This window comes from Centruroides sculpturatus, unplaced genomic scaffold, assembly GCF_000671375.1.
Source record: "Centruroides sculpturatus isolate CEXI.00-Female unplaced genomic scaffold, Cexi_2.0 scaffold783, whole genome shotgun sequence".
Lineage (NCBI taxonomy): Eukaryota > Metazoa > Arthropoda > Arachnida > Scorpiones > Buthidae > Centruroides > Centruroides sculpturatus.
In genome coordinates this window covers 239,615-265,393 of record NW_019384930.1, presented here as the reverse complement: position 1 = coordinate 265,393, position 25,779 = coordinate 239,615, and the positions used below count along the sequence as shown (strand labels likewise).

Here is a 25,779-nt window from a genome sequence, read left to right as displayed (position 1 = left end):
ATTTTTAGAAATTTCACAAATAAATAAAAATAAATTCGTAGCAATGCAGCGAGTCAGAGCGATAATTCCCATTGAGCCAAACTGTATTAAATTAGCTTCCAGGGAAAAAATATTTAAAAATTTTAAAATTTGTAAAGCTTCTATTCTCTAATTTCTCCTCTTAATTTTCAAAGCATTCCTTTCACATAAATTGAATTTTCCTTTAATATAAAATTTCTCTGCTTTAATAATTTATTACATTACATTCCGAATTTATATCATCTTAACATTATCAGCGAATAACTAACCAATTTGACTCTCTTTTTCTTTCTCTATCCTTCCAACAAGCATCTTTACTTAATGTAAAATTGCTTTTTTCCTCTTAATAAAAAAATCCTATCTCAGTTTTAAAGAGGGAAAGATTAGAGAAATAGAGAGAAAATGTAATTTTATGTAGAAAAATACATGATAGAAAGTTAAATTTTAGATAATTTTATACATAAAATATTCAAATTATTTTGCGATTGATATGTTCATTAATTCATTTCATTTTCTATTTAAAAATTAATTTATTTCATTAAAGATTTTCAGACAAAATTACCGGAATTTCGATCACTTCTTCTCCCTCCACATCTTCTAGTGTACACTCCTGATATAATTTTTATATAAAATCCCAATTGTATTATTATTATTTTTAAAATAATAAAGCCAACACGCTTAAGAATAAAGTTGGATGATTATAACGAGCATTCTTATTTTACATACAAATGATTTATTTCTTCAAATACTCATTTATTAGTGTATACATAATTAAAAAAAACAAGAAACAAACTTAAAATTTTAAATAATTTTACCGAAAATGACCAGACAGATATATTTATATATATATTTATATGAGTACATGAGGGCTGGTATACTGTACAGGTTTTGTTTTGGCCATGCTATATACATAGAGTCATATCAGGTACAGTCACAACAACGACGAAGACATAAATGCTTTCCTCCCACACCGATTCTCAAATATGGCGCCCGGTATAACGTCCAACACTGACAACGTTACTGCTACACGCAAGCATACGGAATTACCCGTTTACTTTCCTTTCCTCGACCTTCAGCACATAAGAAAGTAGCAAAGATGTCTGCAGTGTTTCGAATATTTTTTTTTCCTTTAAAAAAATAAATTCCGTTCTCCGCATTGCACATCTTATTGCCTGGTTCGAGATTGTCAACATTGAGACATGTAATTGTCGGATTCACCCGAAGAAGTTAGAGAATAATTGGCAGAGTCCCTCCTCTGCATCTGCACTCCGGGAGCCATCATGAGATGAGGATTGAGAGGTTTGCTGTAATGGCCCAGCGTGTGGTTCCTATTTTGGTTGATCAGCTGTCTGGGCGAAGTGGGAGCAGTCTTTGGTCCGTAGTCGGGTTGGTCCGAGAAAGAAGTCATTCTGATATTAGTTGCTCTGCCGAACGGTTCACCCGTACTTGCTGCATCTTTACTTAATTTTGGCTTCCTCCATATCACCATTGTGGTCTCGCGAGGGTCGTAGTAGATCCCAGCATCCGGTTTGTAAGTCTGGTTGCCGTGCATCAAGACCCCGGGGGTGGCAATATTACGTTGAAGAGACATGCTCTTCCACGCGTGTCTGGGAAAACTGATGGGTGTCAAGTTTTCCATACTAGTAGACCGCTTATCGCCACCCCCGCTAGAATTAGAGTGGACACCACTGGAAGAATCACTTCCTCCTCCTCGATCGGGAGTGGTAGAAGTTTCGCTGACTGAGCCCGAACGAGGGGTCAAATTTTGATCCACGCTGCCTTTACTGGCTCCGGAATCCGTGCTCCTGGTACTCTTTGGTGTGATGTTACCCCCGATTAGGCCGTTGGCACTGTGTACTACAACCGGTGCATTAATTTGACGAATGGGCGGGTTCTCCTCCAGAAGTAATTCGTAATCACCATCATCCAACTTTTTCATATCCGTCACGTCATCTTGGCTCTGAAAATAATGAAAAAAGCATTAATATTTTATCACTTTACGGTAACAGCAGAGCCATTTTCGTTATAACAATAAAGTATTTTTGGCTCTTTCTATTCGACTCGATAAAATTCTTTACGCGTAATCTGTATATCGATAATTCTATTTTTACTCCAGCTGTAAATCAACGAAAAAGTTCAAAAGTTTGAGATTTTTTCCACGTTTATGAATGCTTAGTGGATGCTGTTTATTATTCTTAGCCGTTTAGAAAAAGATATTATTAAATGAATTTTGAAAAGATTTACAAAAATGCTTTCTAAAGATAACTAATGGTGTAACTCGGTATACAGCAATTTGTCTATGTGGAGAAAGGCTAATAATAAAAGGGAAATGGCGTTTTGACGGTGATAATGCTTCTGTCTGTCCCACCCATTTTCTATCTAAAAGGACAGGAAAATATGATTGATGAACTTGTGCGACATCGCTATTTAAACAGAATATTTTATTGTCCTTTCCTCTTAAATAAAAAACGCTTATCGAACTTGCTTTTCCAAAATCGATATCTTGAAGATAAACATGTCTTTAACGTTCATCATCTCATAATTACGTAATTTTGAATGATGTTTAACCATTGAGTAATTGCCTGTGCTTCTAAACAGATTTACAAGTTGAACACAAGATATTTATACTTCTAAATCAGTAATTTCAAATTTTCTATGCGTTACACTAAAATTTGAAGGGGCAAAAAATAAATGCGAGTTAATAGAATGTAAATTTTCACCTTTATCTACTCCTGGAGAATATTTTTAATTAAAAGCTTTTATTAAAGAGAAAACACCAATGAATGAGCGTTTAGAATTTAATCTATTTTCAATTTTCTGCATGATTTGAAGACCACTTAACTTCTAATAATAAAATATAAAGTTATTCTGCTTTTCTCACCTGCACTTCAAAGCCATCTTCGTCTGGTCGCGGTGGAGGAGGCAAATCCTTTAGAGTGGCATAATCGCCTTCTTCCGAGTTTGAATCCGACAGATCTTCTAATTTAACGTTCTTCTTGTGCTTCCCAGAATTTTTAGGCGATTTCAATGACCTGGTGCGTTTACAGGAATTACTACTAAGGAGGCCTTCGTCGAAAGTGACTTTATGTTTAGTTCCTGGAGATTTCCTTTGATTCTTTAGCCAAGTCAATCTGTCCGTTTCCGGAGAGCTTTTAGTGTCTTTAGGAGATGGAGGTTTAGGTTTCAGCCAATATATATCATCATCATCACTCGGGGTGGGTTGTTTCCTGGAAGTAGCAGATTTCTGCGCCACGCTCAATATAGCTTTCTTCGACATTTTCTCTCGTACCTGAAACGTTTGGCCATTGTCTATTACCAAAAGTGGAGCTTCTTTACCTCTTCTGTATCCTTCTACGCTTTCGTTAGCAGTTTTTCCCGCATATCCATTACACATGGAATGAGCGTAGGGCATAGATTCGGAAGCGAAACTCCATTTTTGTTTCACAGTCAGCATCAACCAGAACACAATCCACAAGAAAAGATGCATTACCGTACCGGTGACAGCTGCCAGCACCGCACCGTCTAAACTTCCACAGTACACTAAAGTGTAGTCATACATAAGCGGCGCGGCAGACAGGGCTATCATCAGTACTACTAAAAATGCACTAACGTGAGGGATATAACCCCACAGCCTCTTGGCTTCGTTCTTCCAAGTCACATGATGTTTCTGTACATCCCTATCTAACCACTCTCGATGCTTTTGCAATCCGTACATGTAAAGCACAGAGCCAGAGAGCGTCATGATGATATTGTAAACTAAAAACAACAACACGGATAGTGGCACGTTAAGTAAAAGAGGCGTAAATCGAAGAAGGATAGTCCTGGGGCCATATATCTGCACTTTATACAAAACGGCAAAACCTGTGAAGGATAGTAGCTGTTGCAGGCCATTTAAGATGAGTTGGAAAGAGAAGATAAGTCCGAAACACTTATTGACTTTCCAAAAAACCGAAGGGTACCTTACTGCATACACCAAGAGCGCCGTAGCGTAATTAAGGTATTCTGACGAGATTGGAGGAATGTCGTCCAGTTGCAAGTCTAGATTTTTAGCATTCTTCAGGTCTGCTGATTCTCTTTGCCACAGTTCTGTCTCGTTAACTGTCGACAAGAAGCTAAGAGCTACCAGTCGTTCGCGATGAGTCATCAAAAAGTCCAGATCTGTTTTCCACAGTCCATCTGAAATTTTAAAATACAAAAAAAAAAAATTATAAACTGTATACAATCAATAATTCGACTTCCTAACTTTAAAATTATTATAAAACGTTTAATAATATTTTAAAAATAAAATTGTAAATAGCATTTAACTTATAAATAATCTCACAATATAACGAGGCTGAATAAATGATAATTGCTTATTGACCTCGACACAACTTTCCTGTTTATAACATTAAATTATAGTTCGGACATAATTGAGGATGAAGTGAGATATAGTAGTATACGTTGAAACATAATGGGTAGCAACAACACTAGGTTAACATTATATCAACATGAGAAAATTGATGTTTCAATTTAAATATTGTAATCCATTTAATAAGATTTTAAAAGATTTTTCCAACAGTTCAACGACCGAAGTAACGTAACGTGTATTTATTCTTTCCTTTTATTTATATTTAATTATTAAATAGACGAAGTAATCCTTGTAATGTTCACATTGGATTGTTGTAGGATACGTTAATGTAAAGCAGCTCTAAGCTTTTCCGGATGGAAGGTGACTCATGTGATAAATCTTTTTATCTTTCTGTTTAAACATTATTTGTAATATCCTGCTGCAAAAATCCATTTTAGTCTGTAACCGGCACGTGTTAAATCCCTAAATTCTTTCCTTTTTTCCTGTACGGGTTTATTGTATTTGTATTACAGTACTTGTCTCCTTTACTCTACAAATTCCTCGTTTTAAGCTGTTGACTAGCCGAAACGGAGCGAAACATAGAATTTTTTCCCCCCTTCCTTTTACGAAATTAATAAAGCCGACGTTTCTCCCAGAAAATTGATTTTTAATATTATTGAATAAAAAATACTTCGTCCTTAAACTGTTTACATAACTATTGATAATTGCATTTGCTGTATTATTTACTTAATCTTTCCAGATTTACAGATATTAAATTATCAAGAAAATTATAAACTTGAAGAACTTGAACGTTTATTAACTTCAACGAAAAATTAACCAGAAACTACACTATACTCGCTTATCTTTAATGTTAATTTTTTAAATGACTAGAATTAGATTAAAAGTATAGATATTAAATTAAAGGCGGCTATATTTAAATGCCTGGTAATATAATTTTAACATGGAAAAACCTTGCACAGTATTTTTTATAAACCTTTTTCTCTTAACCCAAAATTCTCACATCTTGCCAAAAAAAAATTCTGCATATCTATCTTGATTTGAAAGAAGATAATTTTCTTTTTTTTAATGTCAAAGACCTGCGACCACACACCACTATAACCCAGAGTTCATTTTCGTTCTCTACCATCCCTTTACTATAACGACAAACCAAATGATGCATTTAATGTAGCTTATGCCAATGAGAACAAGACTATCTTGAGATAACCATGATTTATTTGGTAGAAAATTCGCATCAAATTGGTTTCACATACCTAATGACCTTAAATGTTCCCTCTTTAATATATATTTAATGATTCTATATAACTAAACATAATTAATTTTGTGTTTGTAGAATTTGTGTGATTATGCATATAGCATTAAAATTTTCGGTGTTTAATTAATTCTATCTTATTAAAGTAAAAGTATGTTGGAAAACTATTTAATTACGAATGAATGAAAATTTATTTTTCGCTTGTTTACTATCGTTCATGTGATAAATTTACTCGATGTTATCAGAACGAATGTCGCGATTGAAACCTTAATATCTGTCATTACTAGCGTTTAACTCATTTATTATTGCAAAATATACTATTACACTCGAATTAAAAACTTCCATAATTATATCGTATATGATTAAGCATAAATTTTAAATTTAAAATAGATAGTATGCGAATAAAGCGTTTACTCCTGTAAATGTATCTTTACTGCAATAAACCGTGCTATGTAGTGAAGCCAACATCTCATTTATAATTAGAAATCTTAAATTTATTTCACTAAGCAAACAAAGAGAGAAATTTATTTTAATGCGCCACAAAATGTGTAAACAAAATTTAGAAAATTTAAATTTTAGAAATGTAATTGTCAAGAAGGCTGCAGTTTATTGATATTTTTAGTGGAAACTCAGCAAATGTCAGCATCATTTCAGATTAATTTACGAATGGTTTCAACAGTTTAAGACGATAGATTTTGTGTAAAATCGAGAAAATTTTTATGTATACAATATTATTATTCATTTTATATAATTTAATTATTTGTATTCATGTTTAAGAGATAAAACAAATGGCAATTTATTATTGGGAAGTCCAAAACTATAAGTTTCTCATTAAAAAACAGAATTCTCGAGAGAAAGTTTCAAATAAAGCAGCTTCATAAATCATATCCTTAAACCCTAATTAATGTTTAAACTTCCAATGAGAAGAAGGACATTCCGCAACATAAAATCCTATACAAATTTGGGATGACGCACGATCAAGCAATCCCTAATGAAAATTTACTTCATCCCACGAGTAAAGGGAGAAGAACACTAATTTACAGATGGTAAAGCAGTCCACCTGATCCACACGATCGATTCTGCACTGTACAGGAATGAAATTCCGTCACACAGATGACTCACTGACTGCAACCAGTCCGACTTCTTAATAATTAAAGTTACTCCTCTATAACTTGGACATCTGAAATTGTTTCGGTGCCGCTGCAATTTTATAAAAACGAAGAAGAATTTTTAAAGAGAATTCTTGAGTGCCGTAATAAAAGTTTTGTTGACGAAAATGCTGTTTTTTAGACGATGGCTATTGAAATTGTACATCAGGAAAAATGAAGAAAAAGAATATATAGAAAGATTGTTTCTGGTACAGTTAGGTGGAATGGTCCGTGATGCGTTTTATCTCTTCCTCCGGGGTAGTCTGTAGCGATAGATGTCTGTCTTTTCCATCTCTATCATAGTAGCCTTAGTGATAACACTAGTCTAGGAATTGTCACCTCGGGATTGTTCCGTCACTTCTCCTCCCCATCACGACTTTTCCAGATTAAGGATTTGTCATAAGAACTTTACAGTTTGTAATATTGTTTATCTAATCTCAGCATAAATAAATGCTTGCTGACAGTGCTTTTATCTTAATCATTTAATCAATATTTTTCTGCATTTACGGCTTGTGCAGTAGTCCATGAGTTGTACACATCTAAAATCCATTGTCGTTTCTATATATTTGCATGAAAGTTTACTATTTGAAAATATATATATATCCCTCTCTGTTCGTGATATTTCCAAATAACTATGAAAATTTTGAGAGTTTTATAATTTAGCATCGCATCTCCATCATATAGTGAGTAAGTAGCAATTTCACAAATAGCTGTTATTATATTATATTTTAGTTTTATTGCGATAAGAACATTAAGTATAAATTAACATAGGCCTATAATGGTTTCAAAGTAGACGAAGAAGTAAGTGATGAAAGAGGAGAGCACGTAGAATCTCATATGAATAATTTGATTTTCTGAATGAGAAAAAATGCTAAATTAATAATGCTAAAATAATATAAAATCCCATCCCACCTATAAATTATTCTTTTTACCGATAAACTAATTACCAAATGTAAAACGTAAACTTTTAGAAAAGCAGTTATAAAACCTAAAACTCCAAGGCACTTTAAGAATGATAATTAAAAAGAATAATTTGCGCTTTTAAAATTGTAAGATGCAAATTCTTAATAATTAAATTTAAAAACTGTCAAGCAACGTGACAGATTAAACACAAACTTTTCAACTCGGCAATTTACAATTGAGAAATGAAGCATTTTACTTCTCGAAAATTTCGCTTAATTATGCACACAATTATTAAATATGCATATTTAGATCCTCTTGAAGTTAGACTTCCTAAATAGTACAAATTACAAATTCCACTCACTAAACAGAATTGAGAATATTCATAATTAATAATTAATTCCTCTTGACTTCGAAGCGAAGTTTTGGGGAAAAGGAGAGATAGAGATCTTAACCTCATTAAAAGTTACTACAATCAGTTCGTTACTAAGAAGCTCCTATAGGAGTTTTGGAAATTTCGAAGTTCTTTATATCATAATGTTTAATTTTGTTCTGATTTTTTATAAAGCTATTTATTGTAAAAGAGAATCAAATTCATAAAAAAAAAATAGCTACTGTTTGTATTCATGACTTTACACGTAAAAATCTTGGCTAAACTATAAACCACAGCCATGTCAGATTTGAAGAAGATAAACATTCATCTCTAGTTTGAAAAGGAATAGTCTGTGATAATTACTAGCAAGAGATAATTACATAGTAACTGAGCTCTGGGGTGTTTAGGAGAAGGGGTCGATCGATAGACGAGAAACCCTGCCTACATGACTTTTCCCCAATCGATTCCTCCCCAAACTATGACTCATTCTTGTCTTTCTTTTGCTGATGTGATTCGGGCGTATCTCAGCTTTGTTTTTAAACTAGATGACCATTGCATTTTTGCTCTTTCTTCTGCGTGTAACTTGCTCCATGTTGAATTGCTCTTCTGATCTGAAACGTATCGAAGAAGATAATAGGTCCGCTACCGTAAAGGTATCATAAGAGATTGCTAACGTCTGGACAAAGCAGCTTTTGTGTAGATAAATACGCAGTATATCATAAAAAAATATAAACTGGTAGTTACTTAATGAAATATTCTATTAAGGAAAAGTACTCTATATTGACATGGAATTAATAAAATTCAAATTTAAGCACCCGCCTTTAAAATAACTCTCTTGCATTATTCATGTAGGGGCATTAAAATCCTACATAGGCGACTTCTATTGGGGTAATACTGATATGTATCACGACTACCATTAAGAATATTCTGAATAACAAAATAATCGCTCTCAAGCACGTATCAAGAAATCTCTTGCATAATGTACAAGAAGAAAGCAACAAATTCGAATAAACAGTCACAGAAAACGGTTTGCTTGAGGTATAGAAACATTTATGGTAACAGCAGCAATACGTAAATAGTTTGATACTGTTACAGATATTTTCTTCTCAACGAGCCGAGAGGATCTGAATGATTTATTGCCAATTTTGCAATTACTTTATGGTAATTTTCCTTTTAAGAAATATATATTTACATACTGTTTATCTGTCATACTATTTAATTCCAAACACAACAGAAGGAATAAAAAAAGTTCTGAATTGAAAAAGTAAGCAATAAGTAGAGATGGGAGGCTGAATGAATACAAATGCACTGCTACATTTTTATCTCCGTCTCGACTCCTAACCCAACAAACAGGGATTACCCCAACACGTGATTCCTGCTAAATCTACCGAAAATGGGAAAGAGCAGTTAAGTATTTGAGCGATAGCAACAGCTAGAATATATTTTATAAGCAAAAATTCCTGTTGCAAGATGTAACGAAATCAATTAATTCGCTAGAAGTCTCGTCCAATTTAATTCATCAAAATTTCTGGAGGAAAATCATCCCGCGTGATAATTTCAAGGCGCGGTAACGCAGCTAATGATCCAATTAAAATAAGAAAACAGTAAACACGAGATGAATATTAAATCCATCCATCTGTCGAACCGTCGAGCATTAAAATAATTACAGAGAGCAAAAGGTAGTAAATTTGATTTGCTGCAGGTAGTTGCTCAGATGTTTCACCTGACACGTGATTGATGTGGTCATCTGGCATACTTCCCATCTTGCTACGACCACTTCTTTTTTCTTTTTCTCCTCCAGAGAATATCCACTCGCCATTACATAGACCTCTTTGGGGTGGAGCCATTGCTAGATATTACAGAAATTGCCCGGTGATTCGTTAAAGAAAAGATTGGATCGATTGTTAAAATTTTTCCTCATTTTTTTTTTCCTCCTCGTAATTCTTGGGTATCGCGGGTATCATTACCGACCCCGTTACTTCCCAGCGATACGGTAAATTCGAGTCACAACCGATGTCACTGCCTCGATAATTTAGAGGAGGAGCAAATCTCTTAAATTATCTCGTACGCATTTTAATCGGCACGTCAATTCCCGGTACGAATGCAAAATGGTGGATTTTGTCACGAAATGGGTCATATGTTTGCGCCCTCTTTAATGCAGCGATGCATTCTATTTTTTCTTCCAACCCCCCCCCCCCTTGAAGTTGAATTCGTTGAAAGACTTCTCCACCTCCCCTTTTTTTAGGAATGGGAATTTATTTGACAATGAAAGCGCATAGATTTTTAGCATCGTTTACGGAACGAAACCGTTTCCTCAATTTTTAACGTCGGTAATTAAACTCGATTTAATTCCGTATCAGTAATTATAAGAATTTATTCACGTCACGAAACGGATCACATGACTTTTTTCAACGAAACTCTTCGCGGGGTGAACGTACTAAGTGTTTTTTTTTCCGTGTTTAAAAAACTGGTCGGAAGATATATACAGTATTTTTTTTTCTTCCTACAGTGGATGCTTTCCTCCACCCTATACAAGCATGTGGTAGAAATTCCTGAATTCTGGTAGTGTAACAACTAATGAAAAATATATTAAACTGGCGATCATCTAAGTCTAAATCGAAGCACTCACATAACAGATAGAGTGAAGTGTCTCATTTCAGATAATTAGCAGGAATTGAGAGAAAATCGATGCCTTAATTATTCGCCTGACTCTAATATTGTCAACTACCACTAATATCACCGTTACTGCTTATCTATTTTTACTAACTTCTCTAGATTACACTTAAAATAAAGCGATGCAACTAATTACAAAACCTGTCTCCATTTTTATTTTCTATTTTTAAAAAAAAAATTGCTTTTTCTCACTTCCGAGGAATGCGATAAAAAGAATTAATGGTAAAGTATGAAGTTAAATATATCCGATTCAATTAAAACGTGACGAATAAGCACAGTCTATAACTTGTAATAGATTTTAATGCGCATTATACGTAAAAGTGTGTTAAAATATCTTTTCGAAATGCTCTTCTTCCCAATTTTAAAGAAGCGCTATCAACAGTCGAGTGCGTGATTTCTTTAAATTGTAGGTTCACACGGTATTCACACGAAACCTATTAAATTGCAAGCAATTTCTCCCCCTCCACGTCGGGAATTCCCCCGTGCAGGAAAAATAGTTTGAAGCACTATTGATAGTTTTGCGTCATGCAAAAGTCGCATTGAGGTTTCCTCCATTCAAATCAATAGCGATTGACAGAATGTTCTATTCTTGCGCCGACAGCCATCTCCATTTTGTACACGTGGTGTCGACAAAAAAGAGAGACCCGCGTTGAGATACGCCCGCTCTCAATCGCAGCTGTATCAACTATCATCCTCCTCCCAAACCAAAACACGATCCTGGGTGGACACAGATGGTCCACTTCCTCTGCTAACGATGCCAAACATTTGGAAGTCATATTTGCAGTCATCTCGCGAACCTAAAAACATGATCTCTCCGCTAGATAAAAGTCCAACCGACCGAACTGTTCTAGAAACAGTAAGCATTAAGGTTAATAAATAAAAATGCCGCTAAAATTCTCTCAAGAGTTAAGTAATAATGGAGCAGTGAAGAAGACCTTCTCATCCGAGACTTCTAAGAAAATTAATCACGATTAGAGAGGAGTGTTCGTTTATTTATTCCTTACTTCGTTACTACTTAATGCCCGAAGTGTTTGTTTAGTCCAGAAATATTTTATCTCTTCATAAATAGCATATGTGAATCTTTCTCCTTTTTTTTTCCTAGCGTGTGTACAACGGCCAAAATAGATTTCCTTCATCAATGCCCATATTTATAAGTCCTATATTCTAGATGAGGTCATCGAAACTGCCAATTGCCTATTTATTTATCTTCAGTTAGCAGCAGACGAAAATCTTTTTTTCCCCCTCAAGAAACTTGTTTTCTCTATTGAATAAATACCTTGAAAGAGACCATTTCCTTTCCTTTAAAGTCAACTCTAAATTTGATGGAGTAGATATTTAAATTTTAAAATTCTATAAATCCCTTATAACAAAATTCTGCTTAACTTTACATCTTTAAAGTAGTANGTAATTATAATAATTATTATTATTTTTATATTTTTAAAAGTATTTATTTTCAAGACGAACTTTCTTCTTTCGATTTTTAAAAACTTCTCAACTATACACTTCAAAAAGTACTTTTAAAACTCGAAATTCTCATTAAATCCTTCGACTTAACTTTTCATTTTTGTTATGTTTTTAACCCTTCTGCCCTTCCATTAACCTTAAAAAAAAGTTTTTTCCCTAGTTTAATTCCTGTTAAAAGGATCTTTAACTTGGATTTTTGCCAGTCGAACGAAATTCGAGCCCTGATAAAAACCGGATAAAAATATATTTTTAGAACTTTAATATAGGATCCTACAGATTTTTTTAATATAGAAAAAGATTGAATATATATTATTAATATATATTTTTTTAAATTAAATTATCGATATTAACGTTATAACCACTTGGTTAATAAACATGACTCAATGTTTCTCTGCTTAATTATCTTTAATTGTAAACACGACTCGAGGGCAACTAACAACTTTTAATTATCTTCCTAAATGTTTCATATTGGAAGTCTTTCAAATTTCCTACTCCATTTTTGCATCTCGATAATATCCTGTTCATTTCCCTTTGAACTCTTAAATAAAATTTACCCTCCAGCTACTAACCTTTCGTTCTAATTGCCTATCAGTTAAACCTCATCTACAACTTAAATTATTACATATTATCCTACTTAATTATTAAATTCTTTAATCTTAAAATTTTTATAAGGTTTAGAATTTATTAAAATTACATTTACAAATTTTTTAAACGGGATTCTCTTCTTTATATCGAAGAGCATCGACACGAAATAGTTACTAAATGATGAAGAATATTTAAATTATTGAAGATTTTGATGAAGATTATCGGTGAAAAATATTCTAGATTTTTTTCTAAAGATAATCTTTAAGATATTCTTTCTGATAATATCGATATTCTATTGAAATTTAACGATAACAATGAAGAAGAAATGATCCTCTTCATCCTGAGTTGTTCTTCAAGTGTTCGAACTTCATAGGATCAATTATAACCGAATTATCAGATTTTTAAGATAATCCAGCAAGTTTATTTTGTATTTAAAACCCTTAATTTATTAAAGTAAATCCACTTTGATCAAAAATCTCAATGGCCTCTGTACTTGTTTGTGGCAGAAACCATCGAGAAAAAAAGAAATTCCTAGCATTAAATTACAATATTTAATCAGGAAAAAAATCATGTAAATGCAAGAAAACACAGTGTACTCGATTCATAAAACTACTTTCTTATCAATTTCGAATCAAAAATTAGGCTCGGTAAGTAATTAAAGATCGAAAAAAAAAGAAGGGAATGTTTTATCCTTAAAGAGCTCCTTTAGATTAAAAGTGGTTGAAGTGGTTGAGNCTTATAACAAAATTCTGCTTAACTTTACATCTTTAAAGTAGTATTTTATATATATATAATAAAAAATATATTAAATAAAACTCCCAGAAGATACAAGAATGCAATTGCCCGGATCAAGTTTTCAAACGTTATTAATTTCTCTTGTCTTTCTTTTAAAACGTGCACATGTCAGAAGGGAAAGTAAACAAATCGATATTACAAATTTAGTGAAAGAATCTATTTTCCTAAAAATAGATAAGAATGGTTGAAGCTTAACTCAATTGCTAACAGCTGACTGAACATTTGCACTGAAGAGAACGATTAATGATGCTTAAATTTAACTGCTGGTGATTGACGTTTACAAATAAGTCATTTAAACCTCAAAATGGTTGTTTCGTGTTCCTAGACTTGCAAATATTCTTAAGAGAGTTTGAAAATCCTCAAAACGTCTGGATTTACACAAGTCAACGACCTACTAAAAGACTCGTACGAGAGAAAAATATATTATCGTAAAGAAAACAAATCAACATTCTCCAGCTGCGTATTGTATAATTAAGTTAGACTTATATATATATAAAAACAGCTAAGTTTTTTTACTAGTTTACCTAAAGAGAACGGCTTAATACAGGAATAAAGTGATCCAAAGTGCTGTCTGAACTCCCCAATGCACATGTTAAAGGTAGCTTATCGCTGGTGTTTAGGAATCCAAATTTGAAATCGCTTTTAGTTTATTTATCGAGACGAAAAGCAACAGTATTATCAAGTTTACGAGGTCTCGGGAGAGCAATTTTACGACTTTCATCCTTTCACCTGTAGTAAAGTCGTTCGATAATGAAGTGGCCCTCTCCTTAATCATCTTAAGATAAGTTTGTCTTTAATAAAACTCCAGTTTTAAATACGAGTTAAACGAATACCCTGCTTTATTATTAACCGGATTATAAGAAAATGATAGTTGTTCGCTTTTAATCTTTCCATTCTCGTCGATAATGTCGTGAATAGCATCCGACGTTATTCAATTAGTCTTATTTGCTTTATTTCACTTTACCACTTCGCTTCAATCAAATATTGCGATAATAAGATTATATATAAATAGGAAAAAAGTAATTATCTACAGAAAAGTTTCTGTTTGAAAGAGTAAAGCGCTAATATATTCATCTACAGAGGTAAAAAAAAGTGTAATTTAAATCGGAATTTTTACTCATAGTATTCAGAAGACGTGTAAGTTAAGGGCTATTTATAAATAACGTCCGCATTTTTCCTGATATTTTTACTCCCCCCTCTCCCATTGTCCCAGTTTGTCCAAGTTTCTGTAACCCCTCTCCTCATTGGAAGTCCAAAAAAACTCAACCCTCTTCAAAAAATTTATCATTTTATGAATAATTAAACGTATAAACTTATAAAATTTAATGAAATAAAATGGATGTCCATTGAAGTTCAACCCCTCCCTTCTCCTTGTCCAACTCTGTCTTACTTGTCATCACCAACTCCCTCCTTTCCAGTGTGGACGTCGTTTATGGACAACCCTATACAATTGCACTATTAAAAAAAACAATTAAATTAAAATAGAAAAATCTGGAACTGACCTTTAGCCACGAATCCATGTTTAATTAATTGAGCATGAATCAATAACCTGGGTAACAAAAGGCAAAAAGCAGCTGCCAGATGCAAAAAGGGTGCGGTGGGTCCACCGTGTCTCCAGATTGTCCTCAACCAATGCGAGCACTTTTTCCTTTTTAGGTTCTGATAGACCGCCGATTGCAGGTGATCGGCACCACCCAGTTTGTAGCCATCGTTGGCATAATTACCGATCTTAAGAAGAGCGGCCACTACGAAGAAAGGCAGCATGACCACGGCCGCTCCGATAAATCCAACGTAAGCGTTAAGTTCGAAGTAAGGTTGATCGTGAATGGGCCAAGGGAGTGATATATAGTCCGTGAAATGGCGTATACTGATAACGATGATGTAAATCTGAAAGGCCAACGCCATGGTGCAGTACCAAACCGACCAGAGATTGTTGATCTGCAAGTGCTGACAACCGAAGGTGGAACCCATTTTCTGTTATTTCCAAGCGAGCTGTCAAGACTCCCAATCTATACGACCGAAAACTTTCATCTGTTAATTTCGTTGCCACAACCTGAAAGAGAAAACACGTCCTACGTTAAAAGGATATTTATTAATGTGTGATGTCACTTCCTTTCAGAAATGACATCCTGTTTCACACCTAGAAACTATCGCTGCTACCGAAATTAAAATTATTTCCGCAACTGTTATATGTAATTTTTAATGGCTACTAAAGCAGTGACCATAATTCTTCAGATTCTTCTTACAAAATCCTCTCTTTAGTACTTCAAATATGAATTTTCTAAGTGTAAATATGTATTAAAAATACCGAGAATAGCCGTAATAAAGTTGGCTTTACGGTTTAAAAATAGCTTTTAATGTAAATTTAACTTGTTTAAAAATTAAGGATCACTAACTAACTCGTATGACATAATACAAATAATTATGAGCGCATCTTCATAATGCTGATTCATTTAAAAAACTTAAACAGTTATTTCCTAAACAAAAACCGATCCAATTATTGTTAAATCGTTATGATTCAACCGGATATTACGTCAATTAGACAGAAATCGTGTCACTTCCGCAATGTTCACGTCGTACTTAATCACAAACCAATTAACCAATAGTTACTCGCAACGTCATACGAGACGGTTACAATTTCGTTTTCGAAACCAAAAAAAAGTTCTATCATTTCTTTTATTCTCGAAAGGAAAATATTTATAAATAGATTTATATTAATAATAAACATTTCCTAAATAAGTCGCGATTAAATTAATCCTTATTATAATTCCAAAACAAGGACATGTATGAGAAATAACGTTCGAGGAATCTCTAGCCATAATTGGTCATTTTAAATTCAAATTAATTCAAATTGACCAATAACGACAGAGAAGTCGATTAGCTTGGAATAAATGCCATTTTATTTGTATTTTTTGTTAGATTTGGAATATATTTAAAAGTATTTTTGTTAGAAAAACTTTTTAGTAATTATTTTAACCGATTAACGATTGATATAATAATTAAATGTCCAGCAAAATTTTTCTAGTATTAGATTCTGTTTTCGCTTGTCGCTATAGCAACAGAATATCGAATAAAGCCAGGTAGAATTTTATTACTACAGAACACGTGATAAGTTTTATTATGACAGGTAAAATATATCTGTACGCAGTTAAACTAATACAATTTTTTAAAATCAATTTTTAAAATAAAATAATGGTTTATTTCACAAAATTTAAAGTTTAATTAAGAAAATATTGACAATTAAATTCTAGTTTGGACTACAATTGATAATTAAAGCTACATTAGGAGCTAAAATTACGATCGATGAACTTGCGTGGGAGGAAAAGCCGTGTTTAAAACATAGAATTCTTCGCAAAATATATCCCTTTTTTTCTGCTAAGAATTCTCCATCGGAAGGAAAAATATGATCAATGAGACCTTATAATAACTTACGAAAATTCAATTACGAGTATGACCTCCTTTTATATTCGTGTGTTCTGATCGTAAAAACATGAAAAAGTGGATCGTAACGTTGGCCAAACGTCAAGAAAATTGTAGCAAACAAAAATATTTTTTCATGCTAATAGCTTTTAAGTAAGACGAGTGTCTAGCATATTCAGTCCTATATCTACTAGTAGAAAATGTGCCTGTAAAAAAAAACAAACAAAAAATGATTGAATCTTTAATGGTTTTTGACAAATTCAATTGAAAGAGGGTCAAGAGAAATACATTCTAGAATATTATGGATAAATATTTATAACTTACAAGCTGTAAATATATTAAGATTAATAAACAAATCTGTGTTTTGCAAGCGTGTTAAACACTATAAATATCTATCTGCGGCGATTTTCTTCATACAGATAGGCAGTATGTGTGCTTATACCAAAAAAAATTTCGACGTAAATGAGTGCAACATTCGTAAACAAATCATCTGTTGGAGAAAAATACTTGTAATTAGTCAGAGTGGGCCTTGTAGTCACTATAATAAACGAATGCTTGTTATTACAATAACGGGTTATTGCACTCAAGGACAGTTGATTCGAGAACTTTGATCCGCAAAGTCGGGAATCAAAGAAAAAACTATATAAACTGTTCGACCTATAAATAAAACAACGATTGTAACTACCGGAGGTGCCGTCTGGACTTTTTGGCTCTAAAAGATCTTGTAACCAAGGAAACCAATGTAATCAAGCAGCAATCAACCCTCAAGGTCTGGCAAGCGGCCAGAGTTACGCTTTTTTGGATCTTATGCTCACAACCTTGTACCATCAACTCGTATGTGTCATCGCATTCCGTAATTTAGGCCCATTATTAAGTGTTTGCTGATTAGTCGGCCAAATTACTTTATTTTGTAATAGTCTATAACCTAATTAGTCAAAAATTCGTTATAAGAATGATTAATATTGAGTTATGGCATCCTCTCGAATCCATTTTTCAGCATCCCTTGAGAAAATTTCAAAATTTCCCTAAACGCATTTAAACATAAGTCTTTGCTCATTAAATAATACGTGTGCCATATTAAAGAAAGTGTAAATTTGTACAATTTAAAATTATATAAAGATGCATTGAAATCGCTGCAAATTAGATTTCCTCCGTGAACACGCAACTTATCAAGTCTTGTAAAATTCTATATTAACCGCAGCTAAGAGGTAACTCAGAATTTTTATGTGCAGTGTACACTAAACAAAGGACAACAAGATTTTCTTTAGTACGTATGCTAGTACATTAACCTCCTCTCTTTAAAATGTTAATGGTGTTCGAATACCGTTGGTGAAAACTCTTCAACCATGCAAGAAAGTTGATGATGTCAGAAGATGCACGAACATAACAGAGTGTTTACATGACAAAAGGGATGGCTATTATCAGTCACAACATGAAAGAGTGCAGTTGGCGAGTGATGACCTAGAATAAAAGAAAACGCACTGCACTTTTTCTTCTTCTTGACCTATCCTTTGACGACAGACAGTCTACTCATTTGTCTTGGATTCTGTCCAGAATTCAAAAAAACCGAAAAAAATTGTCATTTTAAACACTAACTAAAAATGACGTTTAATACTAATTATATTAAAACTAACACTCGAATTTCATAATTTCCAAGGGCGTGAAATTAAAAATATCACTTTTTTAACATGCTATTTTAGCGTTTATCTTCCTATCGTTATAATTTTAGATGAGTAAATTGATATAGAAGTTAAAATTTTTGACTGTTTTGATAGCTTTACTACAATAACAAAATGCTAAGTTGAAATGAGGCCAAGATGATTTATCATAGAAATAATCTGCACGGGGGATATTAGAAAAATCTCTCCCCATTCATTTCGAAGAGTTTAAGAGATTGGTGAGTTATTTTTTCCCCAAAGAAAAATGCAGATCAAGTTCTTTAGGGATGGAGTAGAAATTCGAGTCTTGCACCTGCACCGAACTTATCCAAGATTAGTTAAATCTCTTAATAGTGGAAATTTCAGCGACCGTTACCGACTACAAAAACACACAGGCGACTCTAGTTTCTGCAATATCATTTTGCGTGAAGGCAAAAATTCAAAAATCGATATTTTTATCAACGAAGAAACGACCTTGAAAAATCGATGGAATGGATTTCTTATCTCGAAGAGTGCATTACATATATATATAATTCGATAATGATGACGTAAATTTATCCCTTGACCGTTTTGGACCACCTCGAAAAGGAGGGGGGTGAAGAGGGAAAGGAATCGGCGAGAATTCGTCTCCTCGGAATTATCGATTGACCACTTGAAGAATGCATTTTTACACATCTCGAGTGGCCCACTTGGACGGAAGACAGATTGTGTGACGTCACCGTCGCCTCTTTGCACAGAAAGCGGCGCCGAAATGACGAGCCACGTGAACCGGGTATGCTAAGAATGTCACGTGTTCCGAAAATAAAAATTGTAAAAAAGTAATTCCCTGCAGTAAATATTTGCCAGAATATATATTTGATATTAGAAATATATATATATATACTTTTTTTAAATTAGACAAGTCGCAAATTATTTCATAAAAGTGATAAATAACGGGGGGTAATTAAATCAAATCGATATTGATTTAAACGGTAAGAACTTCATTGTGTAGATAGCAGTGAAAGAACAAGAGATTTCCTGTCTTTTCAACTTTAAAGTGAATAACCTTTGAGTGTGTGTGTGATACGATTATGTTAATGAAGCCACAAACAATCCTTTTTTTGTCAGCCTCCGTTCTTTTTCTAATGAGTGACAATGGCACGTTTAAGAAGAGCCGACTCTTCTTCGCCATTTGTACATCAATGCACCACGTGAAGAGCGGGTTTCAATGGATAATTTGCCTTCGAAATTATCTTATTATATAATAAGATGCCACATATAACGCCTTTACAAAACAGCAGGGGATAAAATTGATATATATATATATATACTGTTAATTAACGCGCTGGGAAGTACACTGCACCGTGGTTCACTCACTTTCCCAAAAGGATTCTGTAGTAAAAGACACTCTTGTTGTTAGGATATTTCCTGCCTGTAGCTACGAGTTCTTATTGGAGAAACTTTTATTAAGAATGCCGAAATAAAGCTCTTAGAAAAGTTTTTCTTAAGATCTTTAAACGGATATCTTCTATAATACAAGGCGCAATTATAATTGAAATTTCTTTTATGAGTAAGTTTATTCGTTATCACGCTTGATTGTCTATAGATAATACTCAATATTTGTAAATTCTTAGCAAAATATGAAGAGTTTTCGTTGGTATTTATCACAAATAATTTCCACTTAACTAATATTTATTTTGATATTTGTGAGCATTTCTTTCCTCGAAAGATTTTCTTTTTATCCCGAGCTTCTCGCATCTATCAGAATTATCTACAGGAAAAATAATGTTATAACTAAGAAAATTCTTCTTAGCATTAATTTAAGGAGGAGATTTATGTTTACAAATAATATTACTGTTTTTACTATTATCAATATTATTTAATTACAATTCTTTTTTATGGGAGACTTCTTCCATCATTTAAGGACGATGCTTTCTTCTTAAACGATTGTCTTCCGAGATTCTTCTTGTAACCTGAGATCATCTTTCTGTAGGAAGCCTCGAGAGGGAAGAGTGAGTGGTTCCGCTTGCGAATCTGATTTGGTCCCAACGATATTTTGTTCATAGATGACATATTTCGGCATTGATCCATATTTCGATTCCATCAGCCAATCAACCCACGAAGCATGAAGCGAGACAATTTTTGATGGATATGGTAACTCAGAATTGTTTTTATCTTCCTCCCATCGAGAATTAAAATACATTCGACAGCGTGAAAAGCCATTTGCTATACAGAGAGATTTATATATTATTCAAAAGATCTAAAATTTATAAAGTTTGAATTTCAAACTTTTTTTGCTCCAGATTTTTTACGATTTTTTTTCTTTTTTTTTTGCATTATTTATTCCTACCATTAGATTTATCTCGGTACCTTTTTCGAGTTGGATATTTATGAATACGGTTCACTTTCAGAATCAAGTTTTCGTGGTAAATTTTATACATTTTTTTTCCTCCTTCCAATCTAGATTAAAAGTAATGAGATGGAAGTAAATTTTTAATATTTTCGATGAACTTTTTTGATCGTGTAAGTTGCTGTTTTCCCTCAAAAATTTGCAAAAATCCTTTTCTTTGAATTCTTTCCTTCAATTTCGTAAGGACTTCGACAATCGTTTACTTCCATTCAAAACTTCTCACGAAAAATTCCCAAGATAATTTAATCTTAATCAACTCTCTCCAACTTCCTCCATTCTCCGCCATCATAAAATATTACCATTAATAACATTACATTCATTTTCCTGAGGAAAAAAGTCTCTTTGTTGGAAACATTCTTCATTTTCAAGTTATTGAATAAGTCCTGGTAGCCGGCATCTCCCTTTCCACGAATAATTATGAATTCCTTCCATTACTAAATTAACAGACAACGGCAACGATTAAAAATCTAAATAAATCCCGTATAATTAGGGTACCCCCAAGTGAAAATAAGTGCAGAGAGAGAGAAAGAGAGAGCGCGTGATCGTCTAATTAATTTATTATTTTACTAAGTCAAATTTCCTCACCGTCCGGCTTAAATCGGAATCTGTAAGCGTTGTTTACATTGGTGACATCATCAAAACGCTACAGGGTGTGCATTTGTGCACCGGGAGATATTTTATTGATTGAATCCATGTTTGACAACGCCCTTCACTCCTCGCAACTAACAAAATGAAGTAAATCCTCTTAAGACATCTAAACTTTGACAATCGCTAACTTAATATGCAAGCAATTTGCCATTTAGGGAAGTTATATTTTTACTTTTATTAGATCAAATCTACTTGCTCTCTTGCTTTAATTGAGTTTCGTTCCTCCCCTCTTTAATTTCTCCCATTCTCTTCGTTCTAAATTCGAAATTATCTTTCGATAGATGAAACCATTTGCTAAAATTTATACAGCCGAACCTCTAATCACGGCCAATTCTTTTAAACAGAAGTACATACAAATTAACTTTTCAACAATGGACATTGCTTATGCTTCCTCGGTGGCCGTTGTTCAGAGGTTTTCCTGTATTATGATGGAGAAAAAATATTTTTTGTGTGGGGATTTTTTTTTGCATAAAACTTCAGGATATAAAACCTTCTGACTTAGATATCTAAGTAAATCTCAAAGGAATGGTACCGGATATTTTTTGGAAAAATAAGGAATCGAGTTTCTTCCGAAACCAAACACTTTCAAAAAATTTTATTTTATCCTAGACTAGTGTGAAATAACATAGAGTTTACATTAATATTTTTTTCTCTCGATTAAATTTTAAATTATCTACACGAATTAAACAATATTTCTGCCTAAATTTTTAATACAATCAAACCTCTAAACAACGGCCATTAACACTCATAAAAAGTCGACTATATTTAAAGGTGAGGTTACTTTGTATGCATTTTACCTCAAAAACAAGTCCCTAAAAGAATGGCCTTTATTCAGAAGTGACCGTTGTTTACAGGTTATTCTTTATGCATTTTTACCCCCCAAAAAAGAGTTCCTAAATGAATGTCCGTTATTCAGAGGTAATCGCTATTTTGAGCGTAAAAAAAAAGTCCTGTTTAGACAGCCAAACCTGTAATCAGAGGTGGGCGCTATTAGAAGTTCGACCGTATTTCAGAAATTCATTTAATTAAATTTAAAATTTATATAGCCTAAATATTATTTAATTAATTAACCCGGACAATATCATAAAAGAAAACAATTATCCTGTCTTTATCATCAATTTTTATCAGCGAAACTCGGATACAATCTAAAGATACGTTTTATAGCCGAATAACGATCGCGAGTTTAACATAAAATTTCGATTTACAATTCATATTAAAAGTATTTGGAAGTTTGACTTTTATCTTAAACTTTATCAAATTTCTGATAATTTTTTTCACTTCCCCCTTCGCTTTTTTTTTTTCTTTAAAGGGATATCGTCTTCGGTTACAAACCTTAATGACAACATTTTGGCCTCTGGTGTGTTATCTACAATAAAAGAACTACTTCCTAATTGGGAAGAAACTGGACCGAGGTCCTTCTACCTCTCATTTCCTATCTCCTATGAGGCAGGCCCTAATCATCAGTAATTGTGGTTGAACTACGTCACGTAATGGTTACTGCATTAACACTCTTCCTTTCTTCAATCATTCCCTTTTGTGCTTCCATTCATTAACTACATAAACTGGGAATAGCCTTTGCCTCTAGCTCTAAATGATATTTCCCTATTTTAAACTTTTGCCAGTTAATTATAATTAAATTTTACAAACTAATTTAAACTTCTCTGCATTCTCAGCTTATTTTAAAGGTTAGAAACACATCTATACAACATCTACGTCATTTGTACAGATCGTCATTCGCAGCGGGGTGTAGGCTTTTCGCGTGTTAAGCTAAGTCTACGAGATTTGTCAAACTATATATAGGTTTATAGATCTAGAAAAAAAAGGTATACGTTTAATATTTAACGTATTATCGACCTACTTAACGTTGCCATTATCAATAGCTGTTAACACATGACACTTTTAAACATTGATTTTATAGGTGTAGTCCACTGTATACTGTATATAATAGGGAGAAGACAGAGAACAATAATTTAGTCGACTTCTCGTTAAAGGTGTGCAGCGAAACTGATACACAGGGGATTGAGTAAACCCTTTCTATGTGGACGGGATTGTCTTTGTTAAACTCTAAAAGGGGACGGATCTATCGAAAGATATCTTTCGGAAGAGGAAAGTTATTTCTTTCAATAAAAAGTTATTTTTTGGAAGGAAACGACGGTTATTTCTTCATCCAAATAACACCTTCGTTCAGCAATACTTTCGCCGAATAAAGGTTATTTTTTTGTTAAAAAAAATATTTATAAATATAAAGAGTTAATTCTGAAATCTCTACAATATTTTCTAGCAGATCTTCTAGTGTTTACAGTGTTATTTTAAAGGAAAAAAAGAGGTATTTTTATCGGTTAAAAAACTCGTTTCGAAGGCAGGGATTATCTGTATAATAAAATAAATCCTTCGTTAAAAACTCTTTAAAAAATTCTCAAGGGAGAGGAAAGATTTTTCTCTCTTTAAAGTATTGTTAAAGACTGCTTAACATCTTCGTTCCACCTTAAAACATTCCCAAATCTGCTTTCAATCAACGTTACAACGTTATTATCTGTATAACAGTCTAAACTGTCTCGATAATAATATTTTATCGAATGTAGATAAAAGAGAAAGGAAGAAAAAAAAAACACCAGGTGAGATATCAGTTGATATTTCTTTACAGGTAAGCATCGTTAGGAATTATTCCTCGGGGATACGAACTTTTCTATTTTTTTTTTCTTTTATTAAATTTATTATATTGAGGAATAAAATCGAGGTCCAATCAAGTTTATAATAGAGTTGGGCACTATTAACCAGCTTCCTTTCTCTCTCTGGTAGACTGCATGGCTCATTACATCCCTCCCTTTTCCCAGAATTCTCTTTCGTGACAACATCGATAAATCTGATCATGTGTTAAAAAAGGCAAAAAAGTTGCAATTGAGCATTTTTAGTAGAAAAATCTTCCTTAATTCCTAAACTTAATTCCAATTTATTCCACTAAAAGCAACACAATTTTCAATTTTAAGATATTAAAAATATATTATTTAATTTAAAAATTTATATACTTTTTTTTTAATTTAAAAATTATAATAATTATTATTATTTTTATATTTTTAAAAGTATTTATTTTCAAGACGAACTTTCTTCTTTCGATTTTTAAAAACTTCTCAACTATACACTTCAAAAAGTACTTTTAAAACTCGAAATTCTCATTAAATCCTTCGACTTAACTTTTCATTTTTGTTATGTTTTTAACCCTTCTGCCCTTCCATTAACCTTAAAAAAAAGTTTTTTCCCTAGTTTAATTCCTGTTAAAAGGATCTTTAACTTGGATTTTTGCCAGTCGAACGAAATTCGAGCCCTGATAAAAACCGGATAAAAATATATTTTTAGAACTTTAATATAGGATCCTACAGATTTTTTTAATATAGAAAAAGATTGAATATATATTATTAATATATATTTTTTTAAATTAAATTATCGATATTAACGTTATAACCACTTGGTTAATAAACATGACTCAATGTTTCTCTGCTTAATTATCTTTAATTGTAAACACGACTCGAGGGCAACTAACAACTTTTAATTATCTTCCTAAATGTTTCATATTGGAAGTCTTTCAAATTTCCTACTCCATTTTTGCATCTCGATAATATCCTGTTCATTTCCCTTTGAACTCTTAAATAAAATTTACCCTCCAGCTACTAACCTTTCGTTCTAATTGCCTATCAGTTAAACCTCATCTACAACTTAAATTATTACATATTATCCTACTTAATTATTAAATTCTTTAATCTTAAAATTTTTATAAGGTTTAGAATTTATTAAAATTACATTTACAAATTTTTTAAACGAGATTCTCTTCTTTATACCGAAGAGCATCGACACGAAATAGTTACTAAATGATGAAGAATATTTAAATTATTGAAGATTTTGATGAAGATTATCGGTGAAAAATATTCTAGATTTTTTTCTAAAGATAATCTTTAAGATATTCTTTCTGATAATATCGATATTCTATTGAAATTTAACGATAACAATGAAGAAGAAATGATCCTCTTCATCCTGAGTTGTTCTTCAAGTGTTCGAACTTCATAGGATCAATTATAACCGAATTATCAGATTTTTAAGATAATCCAGCAAGTTTATT

At 32.7% G+C, this 25,779-nt stretch overlaps 1 protein-coding gene across 1 annotated transcript in view; it reads right to left on the bottom strand.

Annotated features, from left to right (window-relative positions):
• Positions 1-1,145: 1,145 nt before the first annotated feature.
• LOC111631961 (protein tincar-like) overlaps positions 1,146-25,779 on the bottom strand; it is a 27,790-nt gene continuing 3,156 nt past the window's right edge. The window contains exons 2-4 of the mRNA XM_023376312.1: positions 15,056-15,606; positions 2,900-4,194; positions 1,146-1,978 (exon numbers count right to left, since the gene is read on the bottom strand). Of these exons, the coding sequence (XP_023232080.1) occupies positions 1,205-1,978; positions 2,900-4,194; positions 15,056-15,524 (2,538 nt within the window). The 5' untranslated portion in view covers positions 15,525-15,606 and the 3' untranslated portion in view covers positions 1,146-1,204. The remainder of the gene's footprint in view (positions 1,979-2,899; positions 4,195-15,055; positions 15,607-25,779) is intronic.